Here is a 25,021-nt window from a genome sequence, read left to right on the forward strand (position 1 = left end):
CCCCTCACCTCTATGGGGTGGATTCAAGTGGTTTGTGTGCTGCTTGCCACTAGATGGTGCTATATGGAGCAAACTTATACCCACATTATCCTATAATAAGGGGCACACTATAATATACATGCCGGGGTGCCCCAACTCATACCCACACTATCATATAATAAGGGGCACACTATAATATACATGCCGGGGTGCCCAAACTCATACCCACACTATCATATAATAAGGGGCACACTATAATATACATGCCGGGGTGCCCAAACTCATACCCACACTATCATATAATAAGGGGCACACTATAATATACATACCGGGGTGCCCAAACTAATATCAGCACTATCATATAATAAGGGGCACACTATAATATACATGCCGGGGTGCCCAAACTTATACCCACATTATCCTATAATAAGGGGCACACTATAATATACATACCGGGGTGCCCAAACTAATATCAGCACTATCATATAATAAGGGGCACACTATAATATACATGCCGGGGTGCCCAAACTTATACCCACATTATCCTATAATAAGGGGCACACTATAATATACATGCCAGGGTGCCCCAATTGGTACTTGTTTCCTAGCACGGCCACACCGATTTACATCGGGGTGGTCGTGTCGGAAAAATCGCATCGATCGCATCGCATGCGATTTGGTCGCATACGATGCGATGCGATCGACGCGACCGACCCTTTTCATTCCCCTACTATCCACGTCGGCGCGGAGTTGAGAATATATAGTGTGGCGAGCGCAGCGAGCCACCGAGCCCGAAGCGTGGCGAGCGGACGCGTATAACTTCACAGGTATACGCGTCCCCTCGCGGGGCTCGGTGGCTCGCTGCGCTCGCCACACTATATATTCTCAACTCCACGCTGACGTGGATAGTAGGGGAATGAAAAGGTCGGAGGACGCGCACCACCGCCCCTTGCGGGCTCGCTGCGCTCACCACGCTTCGGGTTGGCGTCTATGGTGGGGTGACGACGGGGCCATATATATAATGTGAAATGGGTCATATTGGCCCATTTCACATTTTTTTCAATGTGAAATGGACTTAATCAAGTCCATCTCATCTTTTGCCATTATAATGGCACAAGACCGACGCGATGCTCACGATTTCAATGTTAAAAATTATTTTAACATTGAAGTCTGTGGCAAAATCGGGGGCATCGCGTTGGTCGCGTCGGGACCAATGTTAATGGTCCCAACCGACGCGATGCCCCCGATTTTTTACCTTGGCCGGCAAAATGGACCTGATTTCAAAAGAAATCGGGTCCATTGTTGGGATCGTGTACCTTAACTTAAAGGTACACGATCCCAACGATTGTGGCCGTGCTAGGAAACAAGTACCCCCCAATTTATACCCACATTATAATATAATAAGGGGCACACTATAATATACATGCCGGGGTGCCCAAACTCATACCAACACTATCATATAATAAGGGGCACACTAGAATATACATGCCAGGGTGCCCCAACTTATACCCACATTATCATATAATAAGGGGCACACTATAATGTACATGCCAGGGTGCCCAAACATTTTTACATAAGCAGATATTATGTCCCTCACCTAAGCAGTGACTGCTGGTGTGCACAACACTTGAATCCCCCCTACAGAGGTGAGGAGCAGCAATAGCCTATTATTATACTGGATATATATAAATAAGGCATAACAGCGGTATACTAAAACACTTTACCCATTTATTTGTTAGAAGTTTCTAAGACAAAGGTTAATTTATCAGTTATTTTTTGACAACCACGAATGCGCTTCGCCATGTAACCAGGTGGGCAGACGACAGGCATGTGAGGCGCCATCCCACAGATAGGATTACAGGTGTAGTTGTGCAGTTATCCTGGGCCGGCAGTGTACTGTCATCATGGCGGAACTGGTAGTGGTGATCATACTGATTGGGACGGGCCCCTCGGGTTATAACTACGGTGGAAATTCTGTGTATCATGTGCAGTAATCAGATTTTCTGGACCGGACACAAAACTCTTCTCTATGTAGGTGTTAAATCCATTGTTTCTGTACATTCCGCACTTGGCAGCCGCGTCGGAAAACTTATCAGATACCGCATTAAACGTGGTCTGAAAATTACAGGAAATAAGGTCATTGTGGGAACAGTTTATGTACCAATCAGTTTTTATATGATAGAAGTGAATTAGCTTAACAAGGGGTTGAGCAGAGGCAGAAGCATGATGACACCTGGGGTCACAGAACAGAGGCACACCGACACCTGGGGTCACAGAAGAGAAGCACGATGACACCTGGGGTCACAGTACAGAGGCACAGCGACACCTGGGGACACAGAACGGAGGTACACTGACACCTGGGGTCACAGAACAGAGGCACACCGACACCTGGGGTCACAGAACAGAGGCGCACCGACACCTGGGGTCACAGAACAGAGGCACACCGACACCTGGGGTCACAGAACAGAGGCGCACCGACACCTGGGGTCACAGAACAGAGGCACACCGACACCTGGGGTCACAGTACAGAGGCACAACGACACCTGGGGTCACAGAACAGAGGCACACCGACACCTGGGGTCACAGAACAGAGGCACACCGACACCTGGGGTCACAACAGAGGCACACCGACACCTGGGGCCACAGAACAGAGGCGCACGACACCTGGAGTCACAGAACAGAGGCACACCCACACCTGGGGTCACAGAACAGAGGCGCACCAACACCTGGGGTCACAGAACAGAGGGGCACCAACACCTGGGGTCACAGAACAGAGGTGCACCGACACCTGGGATCACAGAGCAGAGGCGCACCGACACCTGGGGTCACAGAACAGAGGCACACCGACACCTGGGGACACAGAACAGAGGCACACCGACACCTGGGGTCACAGAACAGAGGCGCACCGACACCTGGGGTCACAGAACAGAGGCACACCGACACCTGGGGTCACAGAACAGAGGCACACCGACACCTGGGGTCACAGTACAGAGACACAACGACACCTGGGGTCACAGAACAGAGGCACACCGACACCTGGGGTCACAGAACAGAGGCACACCGACACCTGGGGTCACAACAGAGGCACACCGACACCTGGGGCCACAGTACAGAGGCACACCAACACCTGGGGTCACAGAACAGAGGCACACCGACACCTGGGGTCACAGAACAGAGGCACACCCACACCTGGGGTCACAGAAAAGAATCACAATGACACCTGGGGTCACAGAACAGAGGCACACCGACACCTGGGGTCACAGAACAGAGACACACCGACACCTGGGGACACAGAACAGAGGCGCACGACACCTGGAGTCACAGAACAGAGGTGCACCGACACCTGGGATCACAGAGCAGAGGCGCACCGACACCTGGGGTCACAGAACAGAGGCACACCGACACCTGGGGACACAGAACAGAGGCACACCGACACCTGGGGTCACAGAACAGAGGCGCACCGACACCTGGGGTCACAGAACAGAGGCACACCGACACCTGGGGTCACAGAACAGAGGCGCACCGACGGGATGCAGTCAATTTGCCGGCGGTCGGGATCCCGGCGGTCGGAATCCTGACACTGGAATCCCGACCGCCGAAATCCCGAAACTTTCTCCCTCCGTGGGTGTCCACGACACCCATAGAAGGAGAATAAAATAGCGTGCCGAGCGTAGCGAGGCACCGGGCCCGCTGCGTGGCGAGCACAGCGAGCCCGCAAGGGGGGGGGGGCGCTCCACGTCCCCCCCATGTTGGGATTTCGGCGGTCGGGATTCCGACCGCCAGCATTACATATCGGATCCGCACCGACACCTGGGATCACAGAGCAGAGGCACACCTACACCTGGGATCACAGAGCAGAGGCACACCTACACCTGGGATCACAGAACAGAGGCGCACCGACACCTGGGGTCACAGAACAGAAGCACACCCACACCTGGGGTCACAGAACAGAGGCGCACTGACACCTGGGGTCACAGAAAAGAAGCACACCCACACCTGGGGTCACAGAACAGAGGCACACCCACACCTGGGGTCACAGAACAGAGGCACACCGACACCTGGGGTCACAGAACAGAAGCACACCGACACCTGGGGACACAGAACAGAAGCACACCCACACCTGGGGTCACAGAACAGAGGCGCACCGACACCTGGGGTCACAGAACAGAGGTGCACCGACACCTGGGGTCACAGAACAGAAGCACACCCACACCTGGGGTCACAGAACAGAAGCACACCCACACCTGGGGTCACAGAACAGAAGCACACCGACACCTGGGGTCACAGAACAGAGGTGCACCGACACCTGGGGTCACAGAACAGAAGCACACCCACACCTGGGGTCACAGAACAGAAGCGCACCTGGAGTCACAGTGGATATCAGATACTATAACACACACACACACATATATATATATATATATATATATATCTGTTGGGGACTTACTGGCATCTCGTGCACTGTCGGGGGCCTACTTCCATAGGTCTGGTTTGTCGTCCTGTACAGAGGATTAGTTGGTTTGGTTCTGGAAAAGATAATCCTGGCGTTTATTAGCAGACATGTGATGGCCTCCATACATTGGCCTGGGGAGGCCTCTATCATACTGGTCTCTCACTAGTCACCGCCTGACCTCCTGCTACTATATGGGGGTGATTCAGGATTCCAGGAATACTACCAATATGCATGTGTGCGCCAGTGGTGCCTGCAGCAGTGGTTGCTCCCCCTTTCGTCGCACCCCGGAGCTCCCCTGCCACTACCCCCTCCGCCATTTCCTGCATTGAGCATGTGCCCATGGCAGGCCGTGCTCGGGAAAGTTCGGGGCTACTAGAAAGTTTGGGCGCCCGTGTCAGCCCGTGCCGCCCCGAACATCCCCGAGCCTGCCGCCTGATCGCTGCTGATAATGGCGGTGGGGGCAGCGGCGTACGATCACCAGATGGGGGGAGGTGGTCTGCACCATCTGTGGTGGGTATTTCTGGGGGGGAAAACCTGCCCTGGTAGTGTAGGAATGTCCTGCCCCAGAAAAACCCACCACTCAACAAAACAATACTGCACTGCAGGTGGGGCAAATGTAACATGTGCAGAGAGTTACATTTGGGTGGGGTGTGTTTAAACCTAAATCTAAATTGCAGTGTAAGAAAAGCAGCCAGTAGTTATCCTGCACAGAAACAAAATAAGTCACCGAAATGTAACTCTCTCTGCACATGTTACATCTGCCCCACCTGCAGTGCAGCAGGGTTTTCTCCATTAAAGAAGGAGTTTTCTTCTGCAAACCAATCAGAATCACCCCCTATGTGTGTTGTAATAACACTACAAGACATGAAGGGTCCGATTCAGGTTGGCCCAGTAAGCTGTGAACATCGCAGATGACCGAGTGCCTCGGTAACATGCGAGGGGGTATGTAATGAATACACGTCCCCTCGCATTCACAGCTCACGGGTACATAGGATGGGATGTGCTTATTATTCTAGTAATGCCGTGTACTGCTATTTACCTGTATCCCCGGCTCCATGTCTCTGGGTGGTTGAACTTGGCGGGTAACCCCGGCTGCACCCTGTAGAAGTCGCTGGTTTGGGGGTAGGTAGTCTCCGGGCTCTCAGCAGGAGATGGGTGAGGAGGGGGATTGTCAGACATTGTATCTCCCACCACCTGGACACTAAATGTACCTTATAGACCAGCAGCCTGGAGGAAGCACTGGCCCCACAGTGCAGCACTGTGTCTTGTTGCTAACAACACATCCTGTCTGGAGACTGTTGCTTGGAAACCACTAGAGGGCAGCAGCTGAGCAGTTACAGGTCTCATATACAGTGCAGCATAGAGACCAGTATTGTGTGCTACAAGGGATGAGAGTACAGTGACTTAAAGTGAGATTATACCTTATACAGAGGTATTATAGCGGATTCAGTATGAAATCCCGGCGGTCGGGATCCCGGCGTTCAAAATCCCGACAAGGGGGGGACGTGGATCGCCCCCCCTTGCGGGCTCGCTGTGCTCGCCACGTAGGGTGACCAACTCATCCCTTTAATCCGGGACACATATTAATTACACAGGTTCTGTGGCTGGCTTTCACCTGGTTTTAAACTGCCACACCTCAAGACTCCATTTCACCTAGTTTTAAACTGCCACAGAACCTGTGTAATTAATATGTGTCCCGGATTAAAGGGATGAGTTGGTCACCCTATCGCCACGCAGCGGGCCCGGTGCCTCGCTACGCTCGGCACGCTAATTTATTCTCCCTCCAGGGGTGTCGTGGACACCCACGGAGGGAGAAAGTGTCGGGATTCCGGCGTCGGGATTCTGAACGCCGGGATCCCGACCGCCGGGATTTTAACTGCATCCCATTATAGCAAGCCCAGTCACACAGCTGCTGTACATCCAGTCACACAGCTGCTGTACATCCAGTCACACAGGTGTTATACAACCAGTCACGCGGGTGCTATACAACCAGTCACGCGGGTGCTGTGTACAACCAGTCACGCGGGTGCTGTGTACATCCAGTCACGCGGGTGCTATACATCCAGTCACGCGGGTGCTGAACATCAAGTCAAACGGGTGCTGAACATCAAGTCAAACGGGTGCTGAACATCCAGTCACGCGGGTGCTGAACATCCAGTCACACGGGTGCTATACGTCCAGTCACACGGGTGCTATACGTCCAGTCACACGGGTTCTGAACATCCAGTCACACGGGTGCTATACGTCCAGTCACACGGGTGCTATACGTCCAGTCACACGGGTGCTGAACATCCAGTCACACGGGTGCTATACAAAAAGAAAAGGGTATACAGCGTTGGGTTATTCTGAATGATGACCAAACACAAATGTGTTGAAAATATACAAATACATTTATTATGTAACACAATATTTAAGAGAATTCTCTATAAAAAATGGATAAAAAAGGGGGGGGGGGGGAGGAGGGATTGGTAAAAACAGTCAATGCATGCACATAGCTCCAAAGGGGATGAATAGGCAGTTCTTTAGGCCTAATTGTTAGGTATAATTACCACCAATGATGATCAACGTCAGGGTCTCATATGGTGATCAAAAGATGATTCCGGTCTATTTCCCAGCGTGTGGGTCCAAGGAACCTCAGGTGGAATTTGAGCAGGAATGGTGTTTGGAATGATGGAAAAAACCACCGCCGAGAGTCACTGCAATGGAGGTGTGGACCTGTGAAGCACAGATGGATGAAGGCTGGTCCGGAATAGAATTCACCACGATGGAGACTGGTGCAAGATGTTGTATAGGCTCTTGGTTGGGGCCAAACAAATGGTGGGGCTCTTGTATAGGCTCTTGGTTGGGGCCAAACAATTGGTGGGGCTCAACGCGTTTCGACGTGCTAACATGTCTTCATCAGGAGCATTTCATGCCCTACCATCCACTAAGACAAGGGTAAAAATAAATAAATATTAAAAAAAAAAACACGTTTTCACTGTCGACCTTACCCATGTCGACCTAATGACCCTGTCGACCTTACCCCTATCGACCTAGACTCATGTCGACCTTCCTGCATGTCGACCTAGACATATGTCTACCTAAATGCGTGTCGATCTAATGACTGTCTAATAATTTGCTGGTGACAAACTGATCCACACCCCAACCAGTCACGCTGGTGCTGTACATCCAGTCAGTGCTATACAACCCTTCGCGCAGGTGCTATACTTTCCATCACTTGTGTGCTACACATCCAGTCACACGGGTGCTATACATCCAGTCACACAGATGCTTTACAACCAGTCACACAGGTGTTATACAACCAGTCACGCGGGTGCTATACAACCAGCCACGCGGGTGCTGTGTACATCCAGTCACGCGGGTGCTATACATCCTGTCACGCGGGTGCTATATGACCAATAACAGAAGCTATACATCCAGTCACACAAGTGCTGTACATTCAGTCACGCAGGTGCTATACTTCCAGTCACACAGGTGCTATACATCCAATGACACAGGTTCTGTACATCCAGTCACGAAGGGGCTATACTTCCAGTCACACAGGTGCTATACATCCAATGACACAGGTGCTGTACATCCAGTCACACAAGTGCTGTACATTCAGTCACGCAGGTGCTATATTTCCAGTCACACAAGTGCTATACATCCAATGACACAGGTGCTATACATCCAATGACAAAGGTTCTGTACATCCAGTCACGAAGGGGCTATACTTCCAGTCACACAGGTGCTGTACATCCAGTCACACAAGTGCTGTACATTCAGTCACGCAGGTGCTATACTTCCATCACACAGGTGCTATACATCCAATGACACAGGTGCTATACATCCAGTCACACAAGTGCTGTACATCCAGTCACGCAGGTGCTATAAATCCAATGATACAGGTTCTGTACATCCAGTCATGCAGGTGCTGTACATCCAGTCACACAGGTACTATACATCCAATGACACAGGTGCTGTACATCCAGTCACACAGGTGCTATACATCCAATGACACAGGTGCTGTACATCCAGTCACACAGGTGCTATACATCCAATGACACAGGTTCTGTACATTCAGTCACGCAGGTGCTGTACATCCAATGACACAGGTGCTATACATCCAATGACACAGGTGCTGTACATCCAGTCACGCAGGTGCTGTACATCCAATGACACAGGTGCTGTACATCCAGTCACACAGGGGCTATACATCCAGTCACACAGGTGCTGTACATCCAGTCACGCAGGGGCTATACATCCAGTCACACAGGTGCTGTACATCCAGTCACGCAGGGGCTATACATCCAGTCACACAGGTGCTGTACATCCAGTCACGCAGGGGCTATACATCCAGTCACACAGGTGCTGTACATCCAGTCACGCAGGGGCTATACATCCAGTCACACAGGTGCTGTACATCCAGTCACGCAGGGGCTATACATCCAATGACACAGGTGCTGTACATCCAGTCACACAGGTGGGTGCTATACATCCAGTCACGCAGGTGCTGTACATCCAGTTACGCAGGTGCTATACATCCAATGACACAGGTGCTGTACATCCAGTCACACAGGTGGGTGCTATACATCCAGTCACGCAGGTGCTGTACATTCAGTTACGCAGGTGCTATACATCCAATGACACAGGTGCTGTACATCCAGTCACACAAGTGTTGTACATTCAGTCACGCAGGTGCTATACTTCCATCACACAGGTGCTATACATCCAATGACACAGGTTCTGTACATCCAGTCATGCAGGTGCTGTACATCCAGTCACACAGGTACTATACATCCAATGACACAGGTGCTGTACATCCAGTCACACAGGTGCTATACATCCAGTCACACAGGTGCTGTACATCCAGTCACACAGGTGCTATACATCCAATGACACAGGTGCTGTACATCCAGTCACACAGGTGCTATACATCCAATGACACAGGTGCTGTACATCCAGTCACACAGGTGCTATACATCCAATGACACAGGTGCTGTACATCCAGTCACACAGGTGCTATACATCCAATGACACAGGTTCTGTACATTCAGTCACGCAGGTGCTGTACATCCAATGACACAGGTGCTATACATCCAATGACACAGGTGCTATACATCCAATGACACAGGTGCTGTACATCCAGTCACACAGGTGGGTGCTATACATCCAGTCACACAGGTGCTGTACATCCAGTTACGCAGGTGCTATACATCCAATGACACAGGTGCTGTACATCCAGTCACACAAGTGCTGTACATTCAGTCACGCAGGTGCTATACTTCCATCACACAGGTGCTATACATCCAATGACACAGGTTCTGTACATCCAGTCATGCAGGTGCTGTACATCCAGTCACACAGGTGCTATACATCCAATGACACAGGTGCTGTACATCCAGTCACACAGGTGCTATACATCCAGTCACACAGGTGCTATACATCCAATGACACAGGTGCTGTACATCCAGTCACACAGGTGCTATACATCCAATGACACAGGTGCTGTACATCCAGTCACACAGGTGCTATACATCCAATGACACAGGTGCTGTACATCCAGTCACACAGGTGCTATACATCCAATGACACAGGTTCTGTACATTCAGTCACGCAGGTGCTGTACATCCAATGACACAGGTGCTATACATCCAATGACACAGGTGCTGTACATCCAGTCACGCAGGTGCTGTACATCCAATGACACAGGTGCTGTACATCCAGTCACACAGGGGCTATACATCCAGTCACACAGGTGCTGTACATCCAGTCACGCAGGGGCTATACATCCAGTCACACAGGTGCTGTACATCCAGTCACGCAGGGGCTATACATCCAGTCACACAGGTGCTGTACATCCAGTCACGCAGGGGCTATACATCCAGTCACACAGGTGCTGTACATCCAGTCACGCAGGGGCTATACATCCAATGACACAGGTGCTGTACATCCAGTCACATAGGTGGGTGCTATACATCCAATGACACAGGTGCTGTACATCCAGTCACACAGGTGCTATACATCCAGTCACACAAGAGTTGTACATCCAGTCACACAGATGCTATACGATTAAAAACACAGGAGCTATGCGATATACAGTCCAGTCATAGACACTGCTGCTATACAATATAATATTATCACCCGGGTGCTATACCATACAGTCCAGCCACACACACTGCTGTTATACAAAGCACATGGGTACATTTCCTAATATGGGAGTTGTTTTAAAGATGGGTTGTTGCTGCCCATAGCAACCAATCAGCAGACAAATAACAGGAACGTCTATCTTTGAAGTATTCGGGTTATCCAGATGGCTCACATACAATGTCTATGTCGACAGTGAATAGTCCGACACCAAAAGGTTGACATGCATAGGTCAACATTGACAAAATGCCAACATGCACAAGGTCAACATTGACAATAGGTTGACATAAGCAAAAAGTGGACACAACAAAAGGTAAACTTTTTCTAAGTGTCGACCTTTTTGGTACCAGCATGCTGGTGTAGCAATAGCCATTCCCAGGAGAAAGCAGCTGTTACTGTATCTATAATAAGTATTTGTTCCCCTATAGGGGAGTTACTCCCCCTCCCCCCTCCCGATAGATGATATAGGCAAGCAGTATGCTGTGTGGTCGGCAGGTGGCGCTGTGGCAGGCCGGGAGAGGAAGCTGCACAGAGGAAGTGACAGTGGTGCAGTGACAGTCTGACCTTCCCCTGGCTGCCGCTAGCATGGCTTTGTGTGCAGCTACTGCCTTGCTCAGGACAGGTGAGTGAAACCAGGGAGGGGCCCTCAGGGGCCACACGCTGCCTCACTCCGTGCTGCATGGTGTGTTGGGCATGTATCTCCTCTCTGCTGTGCTGAACACTGACAGTGTACTTCCTGGCCTGCTCTACCTGCTGCCCGCCGATTTGGTATTTAAATTCTACAGATTGAAAGCATTAATAGACATACACAGAGAGAGAGCAGCACAGCACAGCATTGCATTGCATATAATCCATACCTCCCAATATAACCCTCTCCAGGAGGGACACATTGCTCTGTTTCTGGACTCTTAATGTATGATTGCCATCACCTGAGTTGAAACACCTTTCTTCTCAATTAACCTGTTCAACACAGGTGCTGGCAATCATACATTAAGGGGGAAGTGCAAGAGCAGAGCATTGTGTCCCTCCTGGAGAGGGTCATATTGGAAGGTATGGGAATGGATCCCAGTAGGAGCCACTGGCCGCTGAGCCATGGTACCATATGCAGCTCATTGGCAGAAGGGATACTGGCAGTCACAATACCGACATCATCCCTATTACTGTCAGGTGACTGGCACTGAAATGCTGACATCGATTAAGGTGCCCATACACGCACTGGTCCTGGCGGTGCGATCTGTGCTTTGAGGTGCGCGCTCCTGCAGCATCTCATCGCACAGTACAAAAAGTATGTGCTGCACATATTTTTTGTACTCGCTTTTCATCGCATTGCATGCTATGCGATGCTATTTTAGCCCAGGATCGGTGCGTGTGTGGGCACCTTTAGGATCCCGTCTGGAGCAGAAAGACCATCATTGGAATATCATCAAATGTTTTATTTTATTCAACTCTTTATAGCAATGTTTTTGCTTATGCAGCGACGCAGAGACTCGGCTGCCTGACTCTGCCGACAGGGGCTTCCTCACGGCTGGTTCCTCCTATAAATCTGTGCGGGAAGCTGTACGGAACGTCACTCTCCCCAGCGGAAGATCAGACACCAGAGACAGATGTCAAAGGTGAGTTACATGCGGGAAGAAATGCGATCTCTGTGACGCAGAGGCCGGAATGTCACTGTAACGGGTATATTTAGTCTAATATATCTCAGCATATTCCATTGCGCTTTACAATAGGAGACAGTGATACAACAAACTGGGTATTTACAGACAGTCAAATGGTAGGAGGGCCCTGCTCGCAAGTTTACAATCTATAGGGAAATAGGCATTAATACATAAGGATAGATACTGTGGTGTTTATTGCATTAATTCCACCAAAATGCAAGGTTCCTGGTGTGCTGTAGGATACGATGACCCAGCATTTTGGTCAGGAGGATGGAAAATATGAAAAAAGAGTGGATGCGGGGATGTGACTAGATCGGAACGGTATATGAAGATTGAGTGATTGCACCTGGAATTTGATAAGCTTGCCTGAAGAGGTGAGTTTTCAGGGAATGCTTGTAGGTTTGGAGACTGGAGGAGAGTCTTATTGTGTTTGGGAAGGCGTTCCATAGGGTGGGTGCAGCCCGAAGAAAGTCCTGCCATCGGGAATGGGAGCGAGGTATGAATGTGGATTAGAGACGTAGAGGTTGGAAGTTATTTTGAGAGAAGAGATGTATTTACGCGTGCTCAGTCCGAGTACCAGACCGTGGGCTCACATCCAGCCTTTCAGACTTTGCCGACATTCACATGACCAAATGTTCCCACAGATGTTGAAGACACATTATAATTATGTTTGTTCCCCTATTTGTATCCAGACTTCACAAAGTGGCTGATTTCGGAGCCCCTAAATCACCCGGATTTCTTTAACGTGAAGGAGTTCTTCTCCGTAAAGACCTTGTTTGATGCCCGGGTTCACCTGGGACACAAGATGGGATGCCGCCACAGGTGCGTCATGATGGTGGATAACAGCACTTACAAAAATTTCCTTTTGGCAGGTTTAATTATCGCAGACATCGGGGCAGGGAATTATACAGGAATATAATGTACAGAGGTAGCTGGGCGTCTCCCTGCCACGATGCAGTCGCATGGAAATTATAGAATGCCGCTGTGTTCGCGACGGCCCATATTAATGAGTGGCCTGCAGATTTCATCTACGAAAAATCCTCATTTCGTTATAACGGTTCGTGCTCATTCTTCAGCCGCTTACACGTTGGGTAACGCTGTGATGTCATCAACTATTTTCCCAAACCATCCAAAACATATGCACTGAGCGCTGCCTTCAGTATAGTTGTCATTGGCGATCTCCTCAGCTTGAGCTGTATGTACAGGTTACAGGACACCGCTAACGACCTGTGGCAGCGTGCGTAATTAACAATATAGGGGTAGATTGATCAAATGTCGATCAGGGGAATATGTGCTATCCCCATGCGGGTGTTTAATGGGCAGCGCTACGGGGGAGGAGGCTTGGCGCAGCTACAGCATTTTAAAGAGTGCCTGCATCTTACCGGATGTATCATCCGGCAATTTGGGGCAGATGTATTAAGCCTCAACAAGAGATAAATGCAAGGGTGATAAGGAGAGATAAACGTCCAGCCAATCAGCTCCTTACTGACTTTTTTCAAACACAGCCTGTAACATGGCAGGTGATTGGCTGGATGTTTATCTCTCCTTATCACCCTTGGATTTATCTCTTGTTAAAGCGTAATACATCTGCCTCTTTGTTCCTTATGTAGTTATAATTTGAAGATGCCGGAGACCAGCAAGCAGCGCTGAACATTGAAAAGAACTGCGCAGCGTAAGACTCGCAACCCGGGGCATGCACAGTACTGCATTCCAGGGAGGATGCGTATCCACATCAGGTGGGGATAACGCACTCCCGTAACTAATACTAAACAAATAATACATCCAGGCGATGTGCGGGGCCGATTCACCACGATAAAGTGGAACGGAGGACATAAAGAACAATAAAGACCTGATAATCAATGTGTCTACAAACAAATTTTATGTATATTTGTTTATTATATTTAGTGTGTACAGCGCTTTAAATTGCGGCTTCCTTATGTCCCATTGGCAATGGTTCCGGTCACAAAGCAATAGATGGACTGTGATTAGATAGACATAATTATTGGAAAACACCAAGAATGGGGTCTTCTCCATTGCTGAGTCCCAAATTTGGCGTCACATGTCAGCAATGGAGATGTACTCTGTACTCAAACACTGATCCCTACTTTTAACAGGGGTCAAACGCAGCATTTTGAAAGTTCGAGGCCAATGTACAACACAGGAAATTTCTAGATACACTTAGGGGTAAATGTTCTCACGCCTGAGAGTACCACCTGCTGGAGCCTGTAACATGGTATACGTGCTGGATTAGTGTATATGTGGCACTTAGAGCATAGTGTAAAATGCATTAGATTTTGGTAGCTCAGGCGGATTATCTTTAATCTATTGTCTTTTTGACACAGGTTGATGGAGCCATATATCTTCGGCTGCCGTCTGCAGCAGGACATCCTAGACCTCAACCAGACCCAGGAACATCTGCAGCGGGCGCTGAATTTCATCGCTCACATCGCTTACCGGAAAGGCATCATCCTGTTTGTTTGCCGTAATCGCCAGTTCACGCACTTGGTAGAGAATCTGGCCAAGGACTGCGGCGAGTACGCCCATACCCGTTTCTGGCGGGGCGGCCTGCTCACTAACTCCACCATCCAGTACGGGTCCAGCGTTCGACTTCCAGACCTGATCATCTTCCTGAGTACGCTCAACACAGTGTTTGAGCAGCACGTCGCCATACGCGACGCTGCCAAGATGAACATACCGACTATTGGTATAGTGGACACCAACTGCAATCCTAGTCTGATCACTTACCCGGTGCCCGGGAACGATGACAGTCCGGCTTCTGTAGAACTGTACTGCCAGCTCTTCAAGATGACCATCAACCGGGCGAAGGACAAGAGGAAACAAATGGAGGTTCTGTACGGACTGAGAAGCAAAATGGCCGACTCCTAGCACTTGCCTGTCTATAACTGTAAATGTCTGTCCACTTTTTTTTTTTTTTTCCCAACAAGAATAAAACTTTTAATGTTATTGTGTGTCTCTGTGTAGTATTGTATAATTACTGTAGTGGTTAGCGTTACTGCCTCGCATCACTGAGGTCATAGGTTAGACTCCCATCTAATTGTGTGGAGTTTGTATTTTCTCCCTGTGCTTGCGTGGGTATCCGCCGGGTGTTCAAGTCCCTCCTACAATCCAAAAATATACTAGTATGTTGGCCCCCAACATACATTAACTAATTTGTATGAACTGTAACAGTGCTTGCCGTAACGATCCCTCCTTATTTCATACCCGGAGATGAAACATAAGATGGATAATTGGGTAACCCTGCTCATCTTTATGAACACTTGTTAATTATTTCCTGATTACTATTGCTTACTATCACACTAGGGGGTGTGTGTTTTTATTTTTATTATGAAGGTTGTTTTATGGGTATTTTACTGCATGAATTTCTGTATCAAAATGGCAGTCCCTGATGGGGACGGGTGTAACCTCTAATAGTAAGAGTCAGCTAGTTCTAGAGTGGCCTTGCTACGTGCGGATCAGGTGTATTGCCTGTAGTTGAAGTAATGGAATACTAATAGAATTTTTTTCTTTTTTCTGCCCCCCCCCCAAATGCCTCAACCACCACCCCTCCTCATCCTTTGCCACTGTCTCCTCACTGTACCTCTCTGGCCCTGTTAGTTGGGAATAGATCTATTACAGGAAAACTTCCAGGTCCCAAATGCCTGGATTATAGGTTTATGTGGTTCATGGTGAGTCTCCCATTGCTGTATTATTGCCCCTAGAGGCATTACAGGCATGTCTGTGGCATAGAGGGACATAGCTGCGTCTGCGCTCAGTGCCTAGCATGTGGGTACTAAGTGATTACCAGCCGGAGACACCATGAATGTAGTTATACTTCTATACAGTAGCAGATAGGCTGCAGAAATACCATGTGTGTGTGTACATTGTATCACTGCTGTATACTGACCTGTTCTGTGTCTGTCCGCAGTGTGTGTATACATTGTATCACTGCTGTATACTGACCTGTTCTGTGTGTACATTGTATCACTGCTGTATACTGACCTGTTCTGTGTCTGTCCGCAGTGTGTGTGCGTGTGTACATTGTATCACTGCTGTATACTGACCTGTTCTGTGTCTGTCCGCAGTGTGTGTGTGTGTACATTGTATCACTGCTGTATACTGACCTGTTCTGTGTGTACATTGTATCACTGCTGTATACTGACCTGTTCTGTGTCTGTCCGCAGTGTGTGTGTACATTGTATAACTGCTGTATACTGACCTGTTCTGTGTGTGTGTGTACATTGTATCACTGCTGTATACTGACCTGTTCTGTGTGTACATTGTATCACTGCTGTATACTGACCTGTTCTGTGTGTACATTGTATCACTGCTGTATACTGACCTGTTCTGTGTCTGTCCGCAGTGTGTGTGTGTGTACATTGTATCACTGCTGTATACTGACCTGTTCTGTGTGTGTGTGTGTGTACATTGTATCACTGCTGTATACTGACCTGTTCTGTGTCTGTCCGCAGTGTGTGTGTACATTGTATCACTGCTGTATACTGACCTGTTCTGTGTGTGTCTGCAGTGTGTGTACATTGTATCACTGCTGTATACTGACCTGTTCTGTGTCTGTCTGCAGTGTGTGTGTGTGTGTGTACATTGTATCACTGCTGTATACTGACCTGTTCTGTGTCTGTCCGCAGTGTGTGTGTGTGTACATTGTATCACTGCTGTATACTGACCTGTTCTGTGTCTGTCCGCAGTGTGTGTGTACATTGTATTACTGCTGTATACTGACCTGTTCTGTGTCTGTCCGCAGTGTGTGTGTGTGTACATTGTATCACTGCTGTATACTGACCTGTTCTGTGTGTACATTGTATCACTGCTGTATACTGACCTGTTCTGTGTGTACATTGTATCACTGCTGTATACTGACCTGTTCTGTGTCTGTCCGCAGGGTAAGTGCGTGGTACCTGATGCCTGGACAGGTAGGCGGTGCCTTGTGTGGCTTCATGTCTGAGGGATGTCGCTGTGTCTTAGTGCCCAGACTACCCTGGGCACCTCCCCATTGGCACTGAGAGGTTGAAGGACCCTCCGCATGAACAGCGTATCTACGGTGTAAACCATTCCATGCCTCCCCTAGTTCTAATATAAACCATCTCCCAGCAATGATGTGACGGCCTGTAATTACGTCTGACTGGTCCCAGCTATAGACATCTACATCTATCAGCTTTTAGTATTTAGTGAGAATACTAGGCTGACACAGCCTGGCTGACTATTGAAAGCTGACTATTGATATTTTATCAGCTTTTAAAGTAGGAAGATTTTTAAGTAGGGAGAAAAAGTTACATAGATTAAAGATTGGACTTATTCTGGAATGACTGTGATGTAACGCCTGTCTTCTTCTTATTCATCTCATTACAGGTATTTAACCTTACATGCCATTGCCAGTATTGAGTCACCATCACTCTGCCTGCATATTGCATTATTATAGGTATTTAACCTTACATGCCATTGCCAGTATTGAGTCACCATCACTCTGCCTGCATATTGCATTATTATAGGTATTTAACCTTACATGCCATTGCCAGTATTGAGTCACCATCACTCTGCCTGCATATTGCATTATTATAGGTATTTAACCTTACATGCCATTGCCAGTATTGAGTCACCATCACTCTGCCTGCATATTGCATTATTATAGGTATTTAACCTTACATGCCATTGCCAGTATTGAGTCACCATCACTCTGCCTGCATATTGCATTATTATAGGTATTTAACCTTACATGCCATTGCCAGTATTGAGTCACCATCACTCTGCCTGCATATTGCATTATTATAGGTATTTAACCTTACATGCCATTGCCAGTATTGAGTCACCATCACTCTGCCTGCATATTGCATTATTATAGGTATTTAACCTTACATGCCATTGCCAGTATTGAGTCACCATCACTCTGCCTGCATATTGCATTATTATAGGTATTTAACCTTACATGCCATTGCCAGTATTGAGTCACCATCACTCTGCCTGCATATTGCATTATTATAGGTATTTAACCTTACATGCCATTGCCAGTATTGAGTCACCATCACTCTGCCTGCATATTGCATTATTATAGGTATTTAACCTTACATGCCATTGCCAGTATTGAGTCACCATCACTCTGCCTGCATATTGCATTATTATAGGTATTTGTGCAATTGTATTAAGAATTAAAGTGAGTTTGGATGTATAAGTGGCTGGGATAGTATGTAACCTCTTACAATTTGTTTATCTTAGTTTTATTGCTAGTGGGAGAGGGGCTCTGGCTGGGTGGGGTCTTAATCAATTAACTTAGAAACAGCTTTTAGTATTTAGTGAGAATACTAGGCTGACACAGCCTGGCTGACTATTGAAAGCTGACTATTGATATTTTATCAGCTTTTAAAGTAGGAAGATTTTTAAGTAGGGAGAAAGTTACATAGATTAAAGATTGGACTTATTCTGGAATGACTGTGATGTAACGCCTGTCTTCTTCTTATTCATCTCATTACAGGTATTTAACCTTACATGCCATTGCCAGTATTGAGTCACCATCACTCTGCCTGCATATTGCATTATTATAGGTATTTAACCTTACATGCCATTGCCAGTATTGAGTCACCATCACTCTGCCTGCATATTGCATTATTATAGGTATTTAACCTTACATGCCATTGCCAGTATTGAGTCACCATCACTCTGCCTGCATATTGCATTATTATAGGTATTTAACCTTACATGCCATTGCCAGTATTGAGTCACCATCACTCTGCCTGCATATTGCATTATTATAGGTATTTAACCTTACATGCCATTGCCAGTATTGAGTCACCATCACTCTGCCTGCATATTGCATTATTATAGGTATTTAACCTTACATGCCATTGCCAGTATTGAGTCACCATCACTCTGCCTGCATATTGCATTATTATAGGTATTTAACCTTACATGCCATTGCCAGTATTGAGTCACCATCACTCTGCCTGCATATTGCATTATTATAGGTATTTAACCTTACATGCCATTGCCAGTATTGAGTCACCATCACTCTGCCTGCATATTGCATTATTATAGGTATTTAACCTTACATGCCATTGCCAGTATTGAGTCACCATCACTCTGCCTGCATATTGCATTATTATAGGTATTTAACCTTACATGCCATTGCCAGTATTGAGTCACCATCACTCTGCCTGCATATTGCATTATTATAGGTATTTGTGCAATTGTATTAAGAATTAAAGTGAGTTTGGATGTATTAGTGGCTGGGATAGTATGTAACCTCTTACAATTTGTTTATCTTAGTTTTATTGCTAGTGGGAGAGGGGCTCTGGCTGGGTGGGGTCTTAATCAATTAACTTAGAAACAGCTTTTAGTATTTAGTGAGAATACTAGGCTGACACAGCCTGGCTGACTATTGAAAGCTGACTATTGATATTTTATCAGCTTTTAAAGTAGGAAGATTTTTAAGTAGGGAGAAAAAGTTACATAGATTAAAGATTGGACTTATTCTGGAATGACTGTGATGTAACGCCTGTCTTCTTCTTATTCATCTCATTACAGGTATTTAACCTTACATGCCATTGCCAGTATTGAGTCACCATCACTCTGCCTGCATATTGCATTATTATAGGTATTTAACCTTACATGCCATTGCCAGTATTGAGTCACCATCACTCTGCCTGCATATTGCATTATTATAGGTATTTAACCTTACATGCCATTGCCAGTATTGAGTCACCATCACTCTGCCTGCATATTGCATTATTATAGGTATTTAACCTTACATGCCATTGCCAGTATTGAGTCACCATCACTCTGCCTGCATATTGCATTATTATAGGTATTTAACCTTACATGCCATTGCCAGTATTGAGTCACCATCACTCTGCCTGCATATTGCATTATTATAGGTATTTAACCTTACATGCCATTGCCAGTATTGAGTCACCATCACTCTGCCTGCATATTGCATTATTATAGGTATTTGTGCAATTGTATTAAGAATTAAAGTGAGTTTGGATGTATTAGTGGCTGGGATAGTATGTAACCTCTTACAATTTGTTTATCTTAGTTTTATTGCTAGTGGGAGAGGGGCTCTGGCTGGGTGGGGTCTTAATCAATTAACTTAGAAACAGCTTTTAGTATTTAGTGAGAATACTAGGCTGACACAGCCTGGCTGACTATTGAAAGCTGACTATTGATATTTTATCAGCTTTTAAAGTAGGAAGATTTTTAAGTAGGGAGAAAGTTACATAGATTAAAGATTGGACTTATTCTGGACTTAAACTGGACAGAAACTGCCAACCAACTTAACATCTCGATATCAAAGTGATTCAGAAAAACAGAAACTACAGCAACTCAGAAAACCAAGGGACTGCTTTGAGTGAGCTCACTTCATACTCACAACATACTACTCCTGGCTATCTGACTGTTCATCCAGCTTATCACCATTTCTGCAACTGCTAAAACTTTGAATATCACTGTTAATGCTTGTATTTGCACTGTCTGTTTTGAAAATGCCCAGCTGTACCTCTAATGACTTCACCACTTCTGCTCTTCCATTGATAGTAGGTGTCCCCCATCATTTTATTCTTGGTCCTCTTCTTCTCTATCTGTCCTCTCTGGGTGAGCTTATTTGCTCACTTAACTTCCACTATCACCTCTATGCTGATAATACTAAAATCTACTGCTCCTTTCCTGATCTCTCTCCTTCCATCCTCACTCATATCTCCAACTGTCTCTCTGCTATCTACTCCTGGATGACCCAGCGCTTTTTTAGACTTAAAATATCAAAGACTAAGCTGACCTCTTCCCACCTTCCTGCATAAAACCTGACCATCTCTCATCCTAACCTACTGTTTATGCCCACTTCTTTCCCTTTTGTGTCACCCCTGTCTGTCTAACCCTCCCCTTTTAGAATGTAAGCTCTCACGGGCAGGGCCCTCTCTCCTCTTGTGCCTTTCTTAGAATATATAAACCACTGCCACCCTGATAATTGCTTCAGTGTCCTGTCCCCTGATGCAACTATCCATATTTACCATGTACTTGTCCTAAACTGTCTTGTACTGTAATTTGATATATGTTTTTGCTCCTAATTATGCTTTGTAAAGCGCTGCGGAATCTGTGTGCGCTATATAAGAAACTGTTAATAAATAAATAAATAAATAAATCAGTCATCTCCTGCAATTACTGAATGTCAATGGGCTGTAGTTTTATATTTCCCTCTAGTGGCAGCCAGGGAGTACTGCAGGGACATACAGTATGACCGCTTCTGCTCTCCGTAGATGGATATTTAAAGCACTTCACACCACATGGTGCCCTCTGTGTCTGAGTCTCTGTGGGGGAAGCATGTGCGGTGGGACCAGGGATCGTGCAGGGGCCCAGCGGTCTGACACTGCAGCTTGTGAGTATTCCGGGCCCTAGGGTGACACCCTATGGTTGACAGTAGGTCGACACCACTGAATGGTTGACACTCAAAAGGTTGAATATTTTTTGGGGGATTTGTCAGACATGTGCCGACAGGCGATATTTCATGCCCTAAAGAGCGTGCTGAGTGTAGAGAGGCAAGGTGACGTGTTCTGCAAGTGCTAGACTGGGGTAAGGATACAACTGCCTTGTTCTGGAGGCAGCTTGGCACTGTCAGAGGATGGGGGGGGGGTTATAATTGGGTGGCACGGGTTGTTTTTATTGCCCCTAGAGGAGTTAGAGCTGTGGTCGTGGTTTCATGTCTGTCATTAGGTGGCAGAGGGACGTGGCTGTGTCTACGCTCGGTGCCCAGCATGTGGGTACTAGGAATGATTATCAGCCAGACACCCGGCGATTTGTCCCCTCATATTTATACGTCAGCAGGATTTAATTAGTTAAATGACCAGCCAGATAACCTGCATAAAGGTCGCTGCTCTGCGCTGACACGTTTTGTGTTGACTGTGTATTCCATGTGTGAAGTCGGCAGCACCCTGGTTTTGGACACAGCGAGCGGTCAGCCACTGGCCCCATATCACTGCACGTAACTAAATGAAAGCTCTAGCTCAGCGGTTCTCAAACTGTGGGTCCCAACCTTCTCAGCATGGGGTCACGACTCCATGTTGCTGACCATCAGGCTGATGACTTTTCTGATATCAGTCAGTGATTCAAGGAGTCTGAAAAATCTGTTAAATTGTCTGTTACTTCAGACTCCTCCCGTCACTCTGTGCCTCCACAATGCCGCCATGTATGTGATGTCTGCTGGCTACACATGTGATGTGATGGGTTATTGTATATTAGACTCCTCTCATCACTCTGTGCCTCCACAATGCTGCCATGTATGTGATGTCTGCTGACTACACGTGTGATGTGATGGGTTATGGTATATCAGACTCCTCCCATCACTCTGTGCCTCCACAATGCTGCCATGTATGTGCTGGCTGCTGGCTACACATGTAATGTGATGGGTTATGGTATATTAGACTCCTCCCATCACTCTGTGCCTCCACAATGCTGCCATGTATGTGCTGTCTGCTGACTACACATGTGATGTGATGGGTTATGGTATACTAGACTCCTCCCATCACTCTGTGCCTCCACAATGCTGCCATGTATGTGATGTCTGCTGACTACACATGTGATGTGATGTGATGGGTTATGGTATATTAGACTCCTCCCATCACTCTGTGCCTCCACAATGCTGCCATGTATGTGATGTCTGCTGACTACACGTGTGATGTGATGGGTTATGGTATATCAGACTCCTCCCATCACTCTGTGCCTCCACAATGCTGCCATGTATGTGCTGGCTGCTGGCTACACATGTAATGTGATGGGTTATGGTATATCAGACTCCTCCCATCAGTCTGTACCACCACAATGCTGCCATGTATGTGCTGTCTGCTGACTACACATGTGATGTGATGGGTTATGGTATATCAGACTCCTCCCATCACTCTGTGCCTCCACAATGCTGCCATGTATATGCTGCCTGCTGGCTACACATGTAATGTGATGGGTTATGGTATATCAGACTCCTCCCATCACTCTGTACCTCCACAATGCTGCCATGTATGTGCTGTCTGCTGACTACACATGTGATGTGATGGGTTATGGTATATCAGACTCCTCCCATCACTCTGTACCTCCACAATGCTGCCATGTATGTGTTGTCTGCTGACTACACATGTGATGTGATGGGTTATGGTATATCAGACTCCTCCCATCACTCTGTACCTCCACAATGCTGCCATGTATGTGTTGTCTGCTGCCTACACATGTGATGGGTTATTGTATATTAGACTCCTCCCATCACTCTGTGCCTCCACAATGCTGCCATGTATGTGCTGTCTGCTGGCTACACATGTGATGTGATGGGTTATGGTATATCAGACTCCTCCCATCATTTTGTGCCTCCACAATGCTGCCATGTATGTGCTGTCTGCTGACTACACATGTGATGTGATGACCTTCTGCAGTAACTTGATGGGGTCCTGTCATTATTTTTATTGTCTGATGGGGTCCCAGAGCAAAATAGTTTGAGGACCCCTGCTCTAGATATTGGCTACATCGGAGCTCACGCTGCGGGTTCGGAGGTTCCTGCAAGCCTTGTGCTGACATCATAGAGTAATGCAGAGTTACCCAGACTCCATTGCAGTCCAGGATTTCCATGATTGTGCCTGGTAACATTGACCTGTTTTCTGTTTGCTTCCTGGACAGGTGCTGTGTCCCTGATTCCTGGACCGTACAGGTACGTGGTTCCTGCAGGCTCTGTTCCCATATAGAATCTATTGCCCCTAGAGGCGTTACAGGCATGGCCGTGGTTTCATGTCTGTGTCATTAGGTGGCATAGAGGGACGTGGCTGCGTCTACACTCGGTGCCCAGCATGTGGGTACTAAGAATGATTACCAGCCAGACACCCCATGAATGTACTGTTATAATACTTCTATACCAGTAGTGTGACGTTACTGGCAGATACGCTACAGAAATGCTGTGTGTGTGTGTGTGTGTACATTGTATCACTGCTGTATACTGACCTGCCCTGTGTCTGTCCACAGTGTGTGTGTACATTGTATCACTGCTGTATATTGACCTGCCCTGTGTCTGTCCGCAGTGTGTGTGTACATTGTATCACTGCTGTATACTGACCTGTCCTGTGTCTGTCCGCAGTGTGTGTGTACATTGTATCACTGCTGTATACTGACCTGCCCTGTGTCTGTCCGCAGTGTGTTTGTGTGTGTGTGTGTGTGTACATTGTATCACTGCTATATACTGACCTGCCCTGTGTCTGTCCGCAGTGTGTGTGTGTGTGTACGTGTACGTTGTATCACTGCTATATACTGACCTGCCCTGTGTCTGTCCGCAGTGTGTGTGTGTACATTGTATCACTGCTGTATACTGACCTGCCCTGTGTCTGTCCGCAGTGTGTGTGTGTGTGTGTGTGTGTGTATGTGTACATTGTATCACTGCTGTATACTGACCTGTCCTGTGTCTGTCCGCAGTGTGTGTGTGTGTACATTGTATCACTGCTGTATACTGACCTGCCCTGTGTCTGTCCGCAGTGTGTGTGTGTGTGTGTGCATTGTATCACTGCTGTATACTGACCTGTCCTGTGTCTGTCCGCAGTGTGTGTGTACATTGTATCACTGCTGTATACTGACCTGTCCTGTGTCGTCCACAGGATGAGTGCGGGGTCCCTAATGCCCGGATCATACAGGTAGGCAGTGCCTTGTGTGTCTTACAGCTGTGTTATTGCCCCTAGAGGTGTTTACAGGTATTGCAGTGGTATCATGTCCTTGTCATAGAGGACCATGGCTGTGTCTACACAGTCGGGGCCCAGCCCATGGATGCTGAGCATGGGCGCAACTAGATGGC

The 25,021-nt window shown here is 47.4% G+C and overlaps 2 protein-coding genes and 2 non-coding genes across 4 annotated transcripts; 3 read left to right on the plus strand and 1 right to left on the minus strand.

Annotated features, from left to right (window-relative positions):
* Positions 1-1,687: 1,687 nt before the first annotated feature.
* PIERCE1 (piercer of microtubule wall 1) lies at positions 1,688-5,731 on the minus strand. Its single transcript, XM_083160507.1, has 3 exons — positions 5,472-5,731; positions 4,427-4,505; positions 1,688-2,094 (listed from the first exon to the last, which is right to left on the minus strand). Exons 1-3 carry the CDS (start codon positions 5,609-5,611, stop codon positions 1,906-1,908), a joined length of 408 nt encoding a protein of 135 aa, XP_083016633.1. The 5' UTR covers positions 5,612-5,731; the 3' UTR covers positions 1,688-1,905.
* A 5,320-nt stretch (positions 5,732-11,051) lies between these two features.
* MRPS2 (mitochondrial ribosomal protein S2) lies at positions 11,052-15,177 on the plus strand. The gene is made up of 4 exons (XM_083158599.1): positions 11,052-11,180; positions 12,034-12,171; positions 12,906-13,035; positions 14,556-15,177. The coding sequence occupies exons 1-4, from the start codon at positions 11,144-11,146 to the stop codon at positions 15,097-15,099; spliced, it is 849 nt and encodes a 282-aa protein (XP_083014725.1). The 5' UTR covers positions 11,052-11,143; the 3' UTR covers positions 15,100-15,177.
* Positions 15,178-21,869: 6,692 nt separating this feature from the next.
* LOC146040035 (small nucleolar RNA SNORA17) lies at positions 21,870-21,997 on the plus strand. The gene has a single exon (XR_014463206.1). It is a non-coding gene; the product is annotated as a small nucleolar RNA SNORA17 (small nucleolar RNA).
* Positions 21,998-23,935: 1,938 nt separating this feature from the next.
* On the plus strand, positions 23,936-24,067 carry LOC146040033 (small nucleolar RNA SNORA17). Its single transcript, XR_014463204.1, has one exon. It is a non-coding gene; the product is annotated as a small nucleolar RNA SNORA17 (small nucleolar RNA).
* The last annotated feature ends 954 nt before the right edge of the window (positions 24,068-25,021 follow it).

The sequence above is a fragment of the Crinia signifera genome, chromosome 9 (assembly GCF_055691185.1).
Source record: "Crinia signifera chromosome 9, ASM5569118v1, whole genome shotgun sequence".
Taxonomy (NCBI): Eukaryota; Metazoa; Chordata; class Amphibia; order Anura; family Myobatrachidae; genus Crinia; species Crinia signifera.

Excerpts from the sequence above, each read along its gene's own strand:
- PIERCE1 (XM_083160507.1), bottom strand. The coding sequence starts at position 5,611 with ATGTCTGACAATCCCCCTCCTCACCCATCTCCTGCTGAGAGCCCGGAG. Across the intron at positions 4,506-5,471 it reads ACATGGAGCCGGGGATACAG|AACCAAACCAACTAATCCTC; the intron begins GTAAATAGCAGT and ends TATCTTTTCCAG. Across the intron at positions 2,095-4,426 it reads CGACAGTGCACGAGATGCCA|ACCACGTTTAATGCGGTATC; the intron begins GTAAGTCCCCAA and ends TGTAATTTTCAG.
- MRPS2 (XM_083158599.1), top strand. The coding sequence starts at position 11,144 with ATGGCTTTGTGTGCAGCTACTGCCTTGCTCAGGACAG. Across the intron at positions 12,172-12,905 it reads ACCAGAGACAGATGTCAAAG|ACTTCACAAAGTGGCTGATT; the intron begins GTGAGTTACATG and ends ATTTGTATCCAG. Across the intron at positions 13,036-14,555 it reads AAGATGGGATGCCGCCACAG|GTTGATGGAGCCATATATCT; the intron begins GTGCGTCATGAT and ends TTTTTGACACAG.